The 17,773-nt window shown below is 44.7% G+C and overlaps 1 protein-coding gene across 1 annotated transcript in view; it reads right to left on the reverse strand.

Moving 5' to 3' along the window:
- The window catches only part of MKLN1 (muskelin 1), a gene marked incomplete at its 5' end in the record, with an annotated part of 97,697 nt that overhangs the window by 79,068 nt on the left and 856 nt on the right, over window positions 1-17,773 (reverse strand). Inside the window, 2 exons of the mRNA XM_081879420.1 lie at window positions 979-1,048; window positions 14,723-14,898. Of these exons, the coding sequence (XP_081735546.1) occupies window positions 979-1,048; window positions 14,723-14,898 (246 nt within the window). The remainder of the gene's footprint in view (window positions 1-978; window positions 1,049-14,722; window positions 14,899-17,773) is intronic.

Raw genomic sequence — 17,773 nt, forward strand, 5'->3', positions numbered from 1 at the left:
TAATGCTAAAAATAAACAAGCTAGAATTTTGCCAGTAGCTTAGGTGCCATGGACATTAAAACCAGTGCTTCTTCGGGGACTGGATGAGTTATTTGCAAGTGGCAAAGGGAGTGGGGGTTGAGGAGAATCCAGATTCATTTTATTCTCAATAATATTAATGTTGGCTTGAGCTATTTCCTCCACCGTGGTGCCCTTATCCCAGCACTATGACTTCCTATACTCCACAGGAAAAGCTAATAAAGTAGTAATTGGAAGACAGGCAACTGTAAATGTCTCTGGTACTTGCCTAACAAAGGTAGGTTATGCTGGCACTTAGAGAGGTGTTTTACCTGTTCAGTATGTCTTAATCATTATTAGGAGAGGCCCTTTTGCAGCAAGCCTGGGTTACCGCTCCAGAAATAGTGCCCTCTTCCCAACAGGATCAATCAGACCTTGCCAATCTTTCTACACACCCATGTCCAAGCAATTGCAACAAAACATGAAGAGGAGAAAGTACACCAAGATAGAGAAAAAATGTCTATTTTAGTTGACACTGTGGAGGGAGGCAAAGCACCCAGAATTTCCCAATGCAGTCTCATTCCTAGAATAGATCCTCGTTCCAGTGTATTGATACTTATCGCAAATGTAAATAAACATGCACACACATTGAAAAGCTGGCTATTTCCAGTAGTATTATGGAGAGCTATTTTACCACTCCTGCTTCTCCAAGGGATCCCTCAGCCTGCTGGTTCTTTCCGTTCTACTCCAGGGTCTCAGAGCAGAGCACCAAGACTTCATTGTAAGAACACAGAACCAATGAGACACCATTCGGAATTTAAATGCAAACACCAACTTAACCCGGCCCTCTGAAAAACCAATCCAGAAAGAATGGTCTTGCAATAATGGCACCATTTATTCAGATAAATAATAGACTCAGAAGTACTGGTGGTGGTAGTAACTGAAGGGTTTGAGATACCGAGGGAAAATTCAAACACTTACCTGGGGAGGGTAGTTGCTTTCAGAAGACCACCGCGAAGACTGATCATTGGGCTTGTCTACTAAAATATTCCTAAAAACACATACACAAAGAGAGGTTCAAAGCACTTGTATGTTACCCACTTAATACCCTGTACTAGAGGTCAATGCAACTCCTTCCTTAAACCCAATCTGATTAAGAACTACTTCGCAACCCAATGCAGTTTTTTTTCCTTGCCCACATACACAAGGGCCGTCTGAAGACGCACTATCCTCCCTGAGGCTACTTGTAGGCAGCCGAGACAGGTGGAATGTTTCATATGGAAGATTCAATCTTTGTCATTTCCCCCACTAAAGACCATGGAACATAGGAAGCTCCTGATTCAGAATCAGATCACTGGGTGGCAACAGCTCTCTAAGGCTCCACACAGAGGACATTCCCAACCTACCAGGAGATCCTAGGGACCTTTTTCATGGAAAGCAAATGATCTACTACTGAGCTATTGCCTTTCCCTGGATGGGCTCTTTGAGGTGTGTCCATGCAAGGCAGTCACCGTTCACCCTTAAACTTGTAAATAAAAGGTACCAGAGCAATTAAACTTTACTAAAGCCTCTTTGAGAACCTAAACACTCTTCTCACGCAAGCAACCAGATGAGAACCTGTTTATACCTACAGGTCTTGAAGTACCACAAACCTAGGTTTCAAACTTCCAACAGCCCTTCTCCCCAGCTGTCAAATTTTTGTACGGCTGAAATGCACACAAAACAAAATCAATGAAGAGTTCTGTGGCACCTTAAAGACGAACAAATGTATTTATTACAGCATTAGCTTTCATGGACCACATCATAATAAATAGATACATTAGTCTTTAAGGTGTCACAGCACTCCTTCTGGGGTTTGCTGTAACAGACTAATAAAGCAAACGCTCTAGAAATTTTAACACACAGCACAAAATGTCAGCCAAGGTATCATCTGTATTTAATACCCCTCCATCTCAGAAAACTCTGCATGTCTTAAATAACATTTGGCAACCAGGGAAGGGGGGGGGAGGACGAGAGGCCCAAGATACATATATGTACTTGCTCTGTTCCATAGCCAAACCTGCTAAGCTAGGAACTTGTCTTTTATTTCATGCAACTGAGCAAACTGTATTGCAGTTGTACATGTTAAATATACATGACAATAGCTGTATTCTCTGTTAGAGGCCACCAAACCTAAACACTATTCCAGTGTGGTTGAGCCACTCTCAACGTTTAAATCCTATTTCGATGGTGCTTCTTATAATCTCAAAGAGCTACCTAAAACTGCCCAAGCGTTGAGACAGAATCAAATAAGTGTTGTGCTTCTAGCAAGCTAGGGAAATGAATTGCAGAGCTCTGCAATCCTAGCCTGAAGAGGCATATTTCCATATTCCTTTGGCTCTACTTATTGCCAAGTAGCAGTCTGCATCATCATAAACATCTAGCAAAGCTAAAGGCACAGAGAGCTTTAAGTCAATAGGTCAAATTGTTTCATGATGGATTGGCCACAACGATTTCGCTCTTATGGTAAAGCTAACCATAGATATAAACACACATCTCAGGGATTATTTTCAAAGAAGCACAAACAGCATTAAAAATACACAACTAAAGTTAGCATTCTGGTTTGTTGGTTTGTCTTTAATGTCAATCAGTATAGAATTGAGTTAAGAAGAAAAAACATTTCAAAGAAAGCACAGCTGCTTTGGAGCATGCATGTATGTGTTACACGCTTCCTCTACGCACTTTCTTCCTGCCACCTAACATTTATATAAGTAGGACTAGAAACATAAACGTTTTCAAATACCAGGGACCTCTTTCAAACTGGTGAAAGGGTTTTTGTTTAATGCAGGGATGGGGAAGCTCAGGCCCTCTGGGCCTCTCTGTCCTTGGACGTGGGAGAGCACAGTGGGTAGACCATAAAATTCTTAATCTCAGGGTCGTGGGTTCGAGCCTCAAGCTTGGCAAAAGATTCCTGTGTTGCAGGGAGATGGGCTAGATGACCCTCGTGGTCTCTTCCATCTCTACGATTATTATCTGAACCTTAGAATCCTCCAAGCCATACACTCTCCCCAGGACACACCCCTTCTTGGCCTTCTGCGCACTCTCCAATAAAGCTTATTGATTGCTCAGATGGGGGACCGAGTAGGGGGTACAAGGGTGTGTAGAAACTGTCCTACTGTACAAAGTTAAAGTTCACATTTGTTTGTTTGTTTTCTGACTGCTTTGGTCCTACCAACCACTGACACACAGCTCCAGAAAGAGAATGTGGACCTCGGGCTGAAAGATGTTCCCCCATGGATTAATGCAAGCTCGCAGCCAACTAAGCACTACAGCCCAAGATACTGCTAAGAACCAGCAATAGAAACAACGTCTGACCAGTTCTGGGTACCTGACAATCTATGACAACAGTTACCAAGGTTCTGGAGTCTGCACAACTGACTGTGTAGCAAGCCTTGGAAACCCAAGCTGACATCTCTGCTCAGCTGTGAAGTTCACTGAGTAGCGTTTGGGCAAATAGTATTATCCCAATCTAACAAACATGCCAGTTTGAACACCTTGGAGGTAAACAGCATTCAAAATTCAGCAGCATTTTGCACCTGGTTATCAGCCACTTGGAACCAAGTGAAGATACCTGGCTGCCAGGATGGCACCTGACCTCTCCACCATCTAGAGGTGCATGCCTGGGGATCGTTGGATCTTGACAGTTTTCTTACACTAGCAACACATCCTGCGGAATTCTATCCGGTATATTTTATCTGCACAATCGGAATGAGTTTCAACAACTAAAAAGTCGTATTAAAAACACGACCTTTGAGCCACCTGGCCCAAAAATGGCAACCAGGCATTCCATTTCGACGACTATAACCCTGGTTATGGAACCATTTGGTACCTAGCGTGTATACCTGAGTTTCTAACACTGGAGGTAAAGTACTTTGTGTAATAAGCACAAAGAGCCGCAAGTCTACCTACAAGGAAGTATAGCCTGTGCTTCTATGCTGTGCGATGCTAGATGTACATTGCTCAGACCAACCATTGCTATAAAGGGGTAGAAGAGGGAGAAGCACCTGGCCAAGCAGACGCAGAAGCATGAAGACGCCACGTCCGAGAAAACCACACACAGATGTATAATTATTTTAAAAGGTTTAACACAGATTGCTACCCACTCTAAGCCTTCAGATACAGGGGCAGAGTACCATCAGCCAAATCAGCCAACCAAGATTCGAAGACAGCATTGTGCAAGTATTCTATAAACGGAGACTAAGCAATGGAGCGGGTGAAGCTTATCTTGTTTGCAGCAAGGTCTTTTGAGCTCTCGTCCAGGTCTTGCCTGAACCTAAGCAGGCAAGGTTTCCAGGAAGATCCATGCCCAATAAAAGCATCTCTCGCAGATAATTGTTTAGGCCTGGCATTTGCATCCGCAACAGAGCTCTAAATTAGCACAACACAGACATCATCTTATTTTTAAAAAGCCAAACAATGTTCAATTGGCTCTTAAGCCTTCTTATGCAGTACTTTCATGATGCTCAAATCACTGCTATTTGTTTTATGGGGCATTTTATAGTCTGCCTTAATTCTGGTATCCGCATGGGAGCCAGAGACTGCCAATTGCTAAAATATCAGCGTGCACCCTTCTAGGTAGTAATGCATCTCCTTCAAAAAGATCCACACACCCTTCAGTCATTTTCAAAAAAAATCCCGCACTCTTAATTGTAAGAATGCTTTTTAGTACATACAGTTATGTTTTGGGGTCGGAGTGAGTTTTATCTGTATGCAATGAAGATGGCCATAGCAGAAGCAGCATATAAAAGAGATTCTCAAACTGTGGTCCAAGAAATTGCAGGTGGTAAGCTGAAAGGCTGTGGCTCAGCAGTTCATATCTCTAGTTGGCCCTGAACCTGATTTGTTTTTTCTGAATGCAGGCCAAGGTCATCAACATGACGTCCATGAAGGCCTCAAATGGTGATGATAGGCTAGAGGTGCCCCAGACCAAGCACTCATTAAAAAAAAAGAAAAGTCCGCAGCCCTCCTAGTAAGAATATTCAAATTCTCTCTCAACCGTGAAGACCACAGGGTGGCCCTGGCAACTTACATATCTCCCAGTCTAATGTACCTGGAGGGCTTTATCATGGATAAAATAGAATTCTTATTAAAAGAAATGAAAAACATGAGATGATCCAGGAACAACTGCAACTCCTAGTGCCAAGCAGAGAGCTGTCAATGTGCTCATTTTTAATACTGGGGGAGGGACCATTGAGGCCCCTAAATTGTTAGAAAATAAGCTTTTCACCATTTATTCTGAAGGCACAGCTGAAGAAAACAGCATCGCTGCAATTTTCTTACTTTTCAAACACACTGGCATGTTTGCAAAGGAGACAAGAAATGGAATTGACTAAAGAAGCACTCAAGTAACAAATCTTGTCTTTTGAAAATCTTGAATGGTGTTCTCAGACATAATTGATTAGAATCGTTAAGTCATTAAAATCTTCCATACATAAAATAAATCGTCCTCATTTACATGGTGACACCAACAGCTGTATGTTAGGAAGCCTACAATTTTCAAGAAAACGTTTTTCTCCCTCAGCTCCTATTTGCTTATTTTAATTTTGTACATTTATTATATATGCCAATGACACAGCACTTTAGTTATTAGTAATAAATAATGGCACCTGGATTACTTTCAGTTACAAGAAAAAGAAAAAGGATGGGTTTTTTGGAGCATGGCTGAAAACAGCAATCAAAGTCAACACTTCAACTCAGGTAAGGCCAGGTTTGCAATTGGTATTTTCCCTGTCTCATAGCTCCTGCCATAGAGTCATCTCAAGTTCTAGCAAAAGCAACACAGCCTTACTGCCAGACACTCTGTGACATTTTGAGAGATCAACTAGCAGCTGCTGTATTCTTGCTGTGATATTATGCAATATCTACTTTCTGTGGGCTCTGGTCTTAGGCCAACCTTGCTAGAATACCCTACAGCACTGGACTTCAACTGACAGATCAGGAATCACTAGCAGGCTACAATCTAATCCAAGATGGGTCACAACACCACCACTACCACCATATAAATATACGGCCAAAAATTGAGAAATGGGTTCTCAAATGCTGGTATGGATTGGAGGTAGGTCCCAGGTCCAAAAAGGTGGGAAACCACTGCCTTAGTTCTTGATTTGCTTAGGTGCACAGAGCAAAAACTTGGTCCAAAACCAAAAAGCAAGATGCATTTATAACAAGGAGGAAAATGCACCCTTTTATCACTTTAACTCTCTAGTCTAACATAAGTAACTTAAAATTATCATGTATGAACTGACAGAAGCAAAACTTTTTCCAGAAGACAGTCTCAGCTGCGCAAACTACACTGATCAGCTAAGGGGCAACAGCCGTAGCCAGTCCCACACAATTTTTTTCTCTTCTTTAAGGGCATCAAGGCAGGTTTTGCTGTGTGCTATATTATGGATTCTTCTGCTGTCTTTGTACAAGTAGTAAAATGAAAAATACCCTGCAAAAAAAGGGAAGAGCTCACGAAATGTATTGATGCTCTCTTTCACATTACATTTCTGCAAGTTTTGTTAATTCCCCCTTGGTCCGGTCCCTGGTCCGTCCGTCCCCCCCAATTCCTTCTGCCTTTTACTGGTGACATACAGTATTTACAAAGATTGTATTTTTGGTTTTTATGTAAGCTGCCCAGAGTGGCTGGGGAGGCCCAGCCAGATGAGCGGGGTATAAATAATAAATTATTATTATTATTATTATTATTATTATTATTATTATTATTGCAGTGAGGAACACAGAATGCTGTGTTGGGAACTCCCAGAAAGAAGTGCCAAGGAAAAGCCCTTCCTGTACAAAGGTGTACAGATGCTTGGATCAGAGAAGCCCCCGTTCATATTCTCACTCCTGTGATGAAGCTCTATGTGCAGTGACTTGTCCAATGTGCTCTCTCAGCCTCAACCTTGCATCTACCTCAACCTTGCATCATTTTTGCAAGGACAAATATACTACCCTGTGTCCCATTTAGAAAAGTGGGGAATGTGCTAGCTAAACAAATAGACAGTTTCTGAGCTTCCATGGCACTGAGCGAGATATTGTCATGGGCAAAACCAAATATTTATCTCATTTTAGTGCTTATTTGTTTCTCCATGCCAAATGTGTGGGGGTAAATGATAAGAAATTACAGGGTGGTAAATTGCAGGGAGAAGTATTCAGTGAACCAACCCTCAAATGACAGCCTTCAGAAACCTGTCCACAGATTTAAAAGGACAACACAAGACTTGATAATTTCAAGTTTTGCAGTTTCTGATTACACTGCTGAAAAATACAGGATGGAAAAAGTAAAACAAAGCAAATATACATCTGAAACAAAGCACCTCTGTGATTCAGCTTGCCAAGAAACAGCAGTTGTTCCTCCACTAGCATTTTGATAGTTCTTACTGAAATATTCCCCCCTCTGGTGTTTCAAGTCTGGAAAATTCTGAACTGGAAAATTTTCTGGGAAATTATCCTATGCAAATTAGCATAATTTGCTTTGTAAAATTCTCATGCCCTAGAGAGTGGTCTAATTTAGCATGTTTATTTTACTTGTATTGGTAAACAAAGCTACCGTAAAAACCTTTGAACCTGACAAGCTTATACAACGTAACATTTATTTGCGACTGGAATCCATTCTTTGTTATCAATGCACTCATGAAACTTAACATCTTCTGCAGAAAAATTAAGCAATGGAAAAATATTCCACTCCACACCACTGAAACAAACTAACTGTTCTTTGGTTGCCAAACCCATCTATAATGCCCAGTACTCCAACTCCATTACCATGGAATTTAGCACAAAGGTACAACTAGGGCTGACACCATGCAAGATGTTCCCAATGCTCAAAGGAGATAGTAGTGCTTAACACCTTCCCAGGTCTCCTTGAAATTAAGATATTAAGCTGAAGTAGAAACTAAGAATTGCTAAAAATTAAACATTGTTTTCATTCTAAAATCCATTTTCAAGGCAGAAATTTTATCAGTGTGTTTTGCAACATTCCTGCTCTTCCAATAAAAAGAGTGCAGAGATCAAGCTAGTATTTGTACTCGAAACCTACCATATTTTTCGCTCTATAAGACGCACCAGACCACAAGACGCACCTAGTTTTTGGAGGAGGAAAACAAGAAAAAAAATATTCTGAATCTCAGAAGCCAGAACAGTAAGAGGGATCGCTGTGCAGTGAAAGCAGCAATCCCTCTTGCTGTTCTGGCTTCTGGGATAGCTGCGCAGCCTGCATTCGCTCCATAAGACGCACACACATTTTCCCTTACTTTTTAGGAGGGAAAAAGTGAGTCTTATAGAGCAAAAAATACGGTACTTCCGGAATATCTGTACCAAATTCTATTCTATTCTCTCACCATTTGCTGTCTTAACAAAAAATAAGGAGAGGATGCTAAACAAGCCCAACTAAAAATCTCACTTTGCTCAGCCAATGAGTGCTGACAACGCCATATTTGACACTTGTCCCTCAGTGTTATGGGGGCAGAATATGACTCATGTGAGAACTGTAAAAGACTAAATGTGGACCACGGCAGTCACCCGTACTAGCAGGTTTAGCTTTTACATGGCTCTCAGTACAGCAGCAATTCCCTTTGAGATAACCAATACAATCACACTAACTGTACCTCAACATATTATTAGGAAGCCTCCAGAGCGTCACCAAACCCAAACATAGTGGTGCAAGGCCACAAGGATAACGTAGATGCAATATCTGCAAAATTTCCCAACAAAACGCGTCCCTGGGGAACTGCATGAACTCTGTGTGAGCTCCAAACACCGGGAGAGTTAAATGACATCTCTGAACTGCACCATCTCCTGTTCCTACACGTCCATTTCAAAATTCTGCCTCCCCCTCGTATTGTTAGCACTTTGCATTTGCCATTTGAGAGCTAATATTTTTCTGCAGCCTAAGCAACAAGACACCTTGTTTTCACTTGCATTGTTTGTGTTTGAGTTGCGTCCCAAACCACCACTCTCAAAGGGAGATCATTACTGCACCCCGCTGGGTATCTCATAGCCTGCTCCATGAAACTGTGCATTTGTCAATAACCTTCCAGAAACTTGAACGTCACAGCTGATAAAAGATTGATGGTGAAAAGGACTGAGGCTCAGTAACTGTACAATGACATTAAATAGGACAACAGTTTCTTTTTTTAAAGAGCAAGGCCTGAAAAGCTAGTGCTAAATGCATGGTCATGCAACATGAGTCTGGATAGAAAAAGAGAGTGGCGACAAACAGGCACAAGCCAAGATATGAATAAAAGTTCTGACCATGCACTCAGCGCCACCACTCTTCCCTTCATGCAAATGAGCAAAACAAACAGGAATAGCTTCCCAGTTCAAGGCATCTTTTGTCTAAGACAAAATCCCATACACATGGAGTCCAGAGTTCATTTACAACAGTAAACATCAAGTAAGAAAACACTTGCAGCACACAGGCATGCAAGTCCAAGTTCACTTCAGAGTCCAAAAGTGAAAGGTGAACTAATGTCACAGGAATCTAGTTCTGCATTCTCTCGCTCATGCGCAAACACTCATGCAGAGCGGAGTGGTTAAAAGGACACAATCATCAATCTTCCCCAAGCACCAAAGTATGTCTACAAATATTAAAGAGAGAATCAAGCTCTAATTAATGTTTAAAGCCCCCTTTTTCACCACCTGCTTTGGTTGAACAACTTTAAGAGAGACAATGAGAGTGGATGCTAACACCCTTATGTTGTAATGTAAACTAATCATGCACAAGCTGCAGCAGTCATGCAAAGGCTACATGCACAAGTCAAAGTATTAGATAACTTTGTTCCCCATTTACCCAGAGCCTCAGCGTCAGAGACATCCATTCTGGTCCTCTTCTGAAAACCAGTACCTTTTCGCACAGCTATCTTACAGATTTCATTTCAGTTGGGGACAGACTCTAAGGGGTTATACATATGCTATATCTATAGTTCTTCCCTTAGCATTCCATTCACCAACCCATTTGCTTTAAGCAGTGGCCCAGGATGGAAAAATTCCCAGTCCTTTATTTTTTCATGGAAACCTTTCCATTTCATAAGTTCACTAAAAATGATGAATGGGTGGCTAAACAAAACATTTGGCAAGTTTGGCTGCTTCCAAGTTTTTAGCTTTGTTTAGGAAATACAAGTAAAATAAACATGCCAAATTAGATCACTCTCTAGGGCATGGGGGGGGGGGGATATGATGAAAACTGATATTTTTCTGATGCTAATTACCCTAATTTGTGTAGGGGGGAAATCCTACACAAACTACGGTAACTGGCACCAGAAAATTTATACATTTCTTATTGTTGGCTCTAACCTTACCAATCACTTTTCCAATTTTGCTACAGCAAAACAAATTTACCCTACCATCATATAGCCTTTCATTTCTCCTACTCCATACCTAGCCTGCCCGACCTCTTGAATCCTCATCAGCTTTCAATTATTTTCATCTTACTCATAACCCTATAATGTCCTTCATCAGGCTTTAACTCAGGGGTCAGCAAGGTTTATCTTGCCTGGGCCAGATTGGTCCCACGGAGATCCCTCCGTGGGCCGGATCGTGTGCACATGTGAGTGATTTCCGGCGTCTGTGTTAATGCAATTTCCAGCATTGTGGAAGCAAGTCCCTGTGCCACGCTGCGCTGGCTTAGTACTGCGCTGCGTCGGCTTAGTGCTGTGCGCAAGCGGGCAATTCTGTTCGTGGACAGCTCATGGGCCAGTCAAACTACCTCCACGGGCCGCTTCCAGCCCATGGGCCTTAGGTTGCTGACCCCTGCTTTAACTCTACACACCAGGTAACTCTGATTCTGTCTTGTACGCCTCCCTCCTGCCTCACTTTCGACCCACCTGCCTCTCCTCACTGCTCAGAGTGGAAGTTGACATATCAGCAAATCCAAGTTTGATTATAATGCAAAAGGTGGGTGAGGGGAATGCCTTGTGGGGAACAAGAGGAAGGGAGGGGAGTTTAATCCCACCCGCGTCCATCAGCAGTCCCCTGCAAATGCCCCCTTCTTCAAAGACCAGTCCACCCATCCCCACAATCTGGAATCAATTGTTTTCAGAATCCAGCATGATTTTAAAACATCCTGGATTGGCATTTGTAGACAGAGTCAGCAGGGGAAGGATTAAACGACTTTCTCCCACCATCACCACCAAGGTTCCCCTAAAAAAATGCCGCCGCTCTCCCCCCCCCCCCCCATTTCTCTTACAAAGCAAACATAGGGTTGAGAAGCCTATGTTTTCATCAAACATCTAATTTCATGGTCCTTGTCAACTTGGAAGTGAAACAACATGCCCTTCAAGGCAGACTAGCAAATTGAACCTGCAAATGATCTAGCAAGACCTGTCATACTGGGCTTAACAAAGAGACGAGACAATATTTTGCAAAGCAATTAGAAATATTTAGAGAACAAATGTTTGCAGAAATTCAAAACAGATGTCATGCAAAGGAGATGGTGCATCTGTGATACACTTCACAGGTATTCTAGCAACAAGGTGAAATTTCTGCAGCACCAATTGGGACCTCCAAGGACAGCCCATTTGCTCCTGCAAACCATGCTTTCATTTTTCATTCCCTCTGCTCCCTATATCACCATATCACTACTCCCCACACCACAACCACTAATTAGGTCTACTGTCCTACACTGCCACATCCTGTGTCTGCATAAATCAGCCCACACATAATCAAAATTTCCTCTCACATCGCACATCAACCAACCCCTATTATTCCTGTCTTACCATATCTCTGCTGCAGCTCTCCACATTGCATCCCTTGCTCCTTGCTCCTTAATAGCCTACTCAGAACGCTCTGCTTTATTTTGCCCTAAGTACATAAGAGCCTGCTGGACCAGGACACTGGCCAACTAGCCCAGCAACCTGTTCTCACTGTGTACCTGTGGGAAACCAGCAAGCAGGATTCAAGCACAAGGACACAGTTTCCTCCTGTGGTTTCCAACATCTTCACTGCTCCTTGCATCTCCTTCATACAGTACCAGGAACCAAGGTTACCAACATTCTCACCTCCCCAGCACAATACTGCACTACCCCTTTTGCCAGTTTTCAATGCACACATTTCAGAGGTACACACATATTAGATCTGCTGTAGGGAGGAGAAAAATACACAGAGTCATCAATGGCTCTGTGGTACTTTAAAAGGCAACACAGCTGTTAGATCTTCAACTGCCTGGCCTGGATCATGGGAACTCACTCCATCAAATGCACAATGTTTTCAGGTTGTTTTCCCATTACTAGGGTTTACAGGCCCCATTAAACGGCAGTTAAAAACAAAACGTCACAAGGGGATTCTGGTGACAGACCACATGCCCAGCTCACTTCCTTTCCACCTTTAGCCATGCCTTTCTTAAGAGACTCATGAAACCAGAACCAAACACAGCTTCCACCAGTGCTAGAAAAATGGAGAGAGAAAGGGGGGGGCATTAATGAAACCCACCCACCTGATGCCTCAACTCTAATTGCAGACCTGCAAGGGAGCTTTTTCAAGTGCTTGAATTACTTGCCTAAGCCCCTCAATTTTTCCAATTTTGTTTGTTTTAATAAACATTTCTATCTTTCACTTCTGGTGTAAAACTACCACACAGGATAGCTGGAGCCATATATAACATTATAATTTCACAGAATATCAAACTGTTACAGAATAAAGGAGCAAGGTCAGCAGCTGCCTTGTTCAACCATGGCATTAAGAAAAAAACCTATCTGATAAAATAAGGCCATTGTCAAAAAACTTCCAGAATAAGGAGGTCTTCAATAACCTGCAGAAAAAAGTGAGGAAGGGGGCCAACCACACTTCACAGGTCAAGGTGTTCCATAATCTGGGTGTTGTGCCAGTGTGGTGTAGTGGTTAAGAGTGGCGGTCTCATAATCTGGTGAACCGGGTTCGCATCTCCGCTCCTCCACATGCAGCTGCTGGGTGACCTTGGGCCAGTCACACTTCTCTGAAGTCTCTCAGCCCCACTCACCTCACAGAGTGTTTGTTGTGGGGGAGGAAGGGAAAGGAGAATGTTAGCCGAGACTCCTTCGGGTAGTGATAAAGCGGGATATCAAATCCAAACTCTTCTTCTTCTTGTCTACAACAAAGCCCTTTCCAAATCATGCCCCTGTGACACACACTCTACTTTTTGGTGGGACTTTCACATACTAAGACCCCAGCTTCAATCTCTGGTATCTCTCAGACTCCCAGAAAAGACTCCCGGCCTAAAACCCTGGCTAGACTCTGCTAGTCTGTGCACACAGCACTGAGGTAGGCAGACCAATGCTCCTACTTGGTGTAAGCCTGCCCTCTTTCCATGTTCCTATACCAAAAGGGAAAGAAAAGGTGGGTGGTTTACCCCACCCCACCCCAAGTCCCCTATAACGCCCCTCTCCCTTGGCTCTTCACTCTCTAGGTCCCTCAAGACCCAGCAACATAGCTGTCAATTTTCCCTTTTCTTGCAAGAAATCCTATTCGGAATAAGGGAATTTCCCTTTAAAAAAAGGGAAACGTTGACAGCTATGCCCAGCAAGCACTCAGAGGTCCCATAGGTACTCTCATCCATGTCTGCCCCCCTGTGACCCCCCCCCCCACTCCAACAAAAAAACCCCAACAAACCCTACCATATTGCCCCCTTCATAATGACAACCTTTAGGCTTCCTAACCCCACAGAGACCCAACTCTGCATCCTGTTGCAGCAGGGACCAGCCTTTTCCTTCCTAAGCAAGACCGGCTCCAAGACCAACTCCCTCCAAGAACAACCCCCAAGACCACCCTGTTAAAAATCCCCACCCCAAGATAACCGCAAAAAGAAGCCCAAAAAGAAGCCCAAATGCCACCCCACCCCAAGACAAACCCTTCCAAAACGAACCCCCAAATCTACCCGACCACCGCCACCCCAAAAAAAACTCCCAGGACTGGCCCCTCCCCCAATGTGAACTCCCCCAAGAACACCCCCTCAAAGACGACCACCCCAACAATTCTGAAGGCCCCCTTCCACAAACCCCCTCCAAGACCACCCCACCCCAAAAACAACTCTGAAGCCAACCCCTTCAAAGACCCCCAAAACAACTCCCATCACCAACCCCCCCCAATATGAACTCCCCCAAGAACACCCCTTCAAAGACGACCACCCCAAGAACAACTCCGAAGGCCGCCTGCCCCCCAAAACCAACCCCCCAAGAACAACTCTGAAGACCACCCCCTCAAAGAACAACTCCCATGACAGTCCCCCCCCATGTGAACTCCAAGAACACCTCAAAGACGACCACCCCAAGAACAATCTCAAAGGACCCCCCACAACTCTGAAGACCAACCATCAAAGACCCCCAAAACAACTCCCATGACCAACCCCCCCATATGAACTCCCCCCAATATGAACTCCCCTTCAAAGACCCCCACCCCAAGAAGAACTCTGAAGACCACCCCCACTTCAAAAACAACCCCATGACTAACCCCCCATGTGAACCCCCCCTCAAGAACAACTCCGAAGGCCACCCCCCCAAAAAAACTCCGAACCCCCCCCCCACGTCTACTCAAGGCCAACCTCCCCAAAGACCCACCACCCCACAGAAAGACTCCCCCCCCCCGCAAGCTTTCTTCCTCCTTCCCCGGAGCCCCCTTCCTCCGCCTTCTTCCCCATAAGTGCCACAGGGAAGGAGGGAGGCCCCGCAGCCCCAAGCGACCCTTCCTCGGCCAGGCCCTTCTGGCCTCCGCCAAGCCGGTCGCGGCGGAGACTCACTCGGGCAGGTAGGTGGAGGAGAAGCTGCTCCAGCGGTGCAGGGTGTAGGCCAGGACGCGGCTCTCCAGGGCGCCCGCCGGGCCGAAGCCTGGGCCCGCCGCCGCCGCCGCCGCCGCCGCCGCCATCTTGTCGTCCGTAGCAGCAGCAGCGACAGGGAAACAGGAGAGGGAGGCGCCCTAGAGGTAAGGTGAAACGCGCAGGCACGCAACGCGGGCGGGCGAGCGCGCGCACAACACACGCGCGCACACTTCCGGATTCCGTTCGGGGCCGGAGAATGAATGCGAGTGGGGAATGACGCGTTGGCCCAAGCGGCGTTCTGAAGGGCTGGGCCACGCAACACAGAGAAGCGGGGAAGGGAGGTGTTCGCTTGGGAACCGGAAGCGTACGCTCGCAAGCGTAGGCTGCGCTGGCCGGAGGAAGTTTAGAAGGACCGAGAGGGATCGAAGCGAGGGGAGGGGGGAGAGAGTGACGGAGCCGCTCTTAAAGGGGCCGCCGCGCACTTTGCCGCTTGCCTCCAGCTGCTAACGTGTTTGCACATCTGCCAGGAGTGTTGCTTGGTTTCTGCCCGTGCTCGGTGTTTCTGGGGTCAGACTGCCGTCGGGTGGTTAGCAGGGCATTTTTTTTAAATTATTAGTATTATTATTTGCATGCAGTATGTGGACCTTTTAATGAGGGTGAAAGAGGAGAGCGCAAAATATGGTTTGAAGCTCAACATCAAAAAAACGAAGATCATGGCCACTGGTCCCATCACCTCCTGGCAAATAGAAGGGGAAGAAATGGAGGCAGTGAGAGATTTTACTTTCCTGGGCTCCATGAGCACTGCAGATGGTGACAGCAGTCATGAAATTAAAAGACGCCTGCTTCTTGGGAGGAAAGCAATGACAAACCTAGACAGTTAAAGCTATGGTTTTCCCAGTAGTGATGTATGGAAGTGAGAGCTGGACCATAAAGAAGGCTGATCGTCGAAGAATGGATGCTTCTGAATTATGTTGCTGGAGGAGACTCTTGAGAGTCCCGTGGACTGCAAGAAGATCAAACTGATCCATTCTTAAGGAATTCAGCCCTGAGTGCTCACTGGAAGGACAGATCCTGAAGCTGAGGCTCCAAGACTTTGGCCACCTCATGAGAAGAGAAGACTCCCTGGAAAAGACCCTAGTGCTGGGAAAGATGGAGGGCACAAGGAGAAGGGGAGGACAGAGGACGAGATGGTTGGACAGTGTTCTCGAAGCTACCAGCATGAGATTGACCAAACTGTGGGAGGCAGTGGAAGACAGGAGTGCCTGGTGTGCTCTGGTCCAGGGGGTCACGAAAAGTCGGACACAATTAAAAAACTAAACAACAACAACTACAACAACAATAAATATTGCTATTATTATTATTATTATTATTATTATTATTATTAGGTTCACAACCTAAATTCAACGATCGAATAAAACAATCCAGAAGAAAACATTAGTGAATGCTGGACTTGTGACTCTTCTAGGACTTAAGGTACCCCACTCCTCACTCCAAAGGGCTGGACCCTATGTTTTTGCTCGCGCTGCAAAACACGAAGCACATTGGTGGCACATATCAGCAACAAGAACTTGTGTCTTCCATAATCCACCTTTCCCTCCAAATATTATTGCACACCAACCCATCTCTGAGCAGGGAGAGACTCTTCAGGTTCCAATCACCTTACCCAGGGTTCAGTTTCCTTGGAATGAACATCAGCAGAAACTGTGGTGACGCTAGGGTACGTGGATTTATTCACACACACACAACCTGAGCATAGGATGGAGGGACTTGCAGAATTAACACCCCAACAGATCTTGCTTCTCTGTTAGGTTTCCAGAGGAGCAGCCAAATCACAGCCTTGGGCCCAGCACAGAGCAGACAAGTCTTTGTGTCTCCGACTTCCAGCATCACTCCAACATGTACACACATGATGCACATTGCACACAGAGGCTATTGCTCCTCTGCTAGGATGACATCCCATCCAGCCGGATGAGGTGGGAACCCCCCCTTGTCTCTATGGTAACAGAGCTTATTCTTTTAAGATGCAAATGGGGTTACCTAGCTTAGCAGCAAGTTGAAGTGCCCTTCTGGACGTAGGATCTGGTTCAGTGGGTTCGGCAAGCCTTCTCCAATAGATACCTCACAGATACAAGATTGCAGGTTTGGTAGGGACCCAGGGCATCATCCAGACTAAACCCTCCCCCCAATCATAACAATTCATTCCCCATTTATTCCCCCTGTTCCCACCCAGTCTTATTACCATCAAATAGCCATAGCTTTCAACTTTTCCCTTTTTTTAAGGGAAATTCCCTTATTCCAAATAGGATTCCTTGCAAGAAAAGGGAAAAGTTGACAGCTCTGCAAATAGCCCCATTTCCCAAATACCCAAAGTGACCCTAGTCCTACTCCCTCCCCAACTTAACCTCAGTCTGTGAAATACAGATGTTTTTCTCCCCACATTTTTTTCCTTGCTGTTCTTTGGCTTGAAGGAAATAAGAATAATTCCAGATCCTCATATGCCTTTTATAGCTCCTTTTTTCCTCTTCCTACTTAATTTGGTAACCATTCCGACTGACCCATTCAGTCTAGGATCGAAGCCAAGGAAATGAAGGACTCCTAGAGTGCAGTTGATATTTATAGTAGGAGAACAGTGTTAAAAATTATGATGTGTCATTAAGAGTTCATTGGGGCTTTTGATTCCAGTTCCGCAATAACCGCTGACCTAGGAGTTTTTCCAGTTTGTAAATATATTTAACTTATTGAAGATTTAACTGCCTAATTATTGACAATGCATTAAGACACAGTTGTGATTATTTGCATTCATATAGGACCTTCGGGGTGATAGGGCATTAGCAAATCATGCTCCTTCTGAGGTAGTTTGTCCACCTTTGGTCACCATCCTGCACTCTCATCGCTCACCTGTGGCTCTTAGAAGCTATCAGTTCATAGAATTGGAAAAGGCCCCAAGGGTCATCTAGTCCAAGCAAAACAGGTGACCATCTATCTCAGGGGCCAGCAAACTTTTTCAGCAGGGGGCCGGTCCACTGTCCCTCA

This window comes from Podarcis erhardii, assembly GCF_964252035.2.
Source record: "Podarcis erhardii genome assembly, chromosome: 10".
NCBI classification, from domain to species: Eukaryota; Metazoa; Chordata; class Lepidosauria; order Squamata; family Lacertidae; genus Podarcis; species Podarcis erhardii.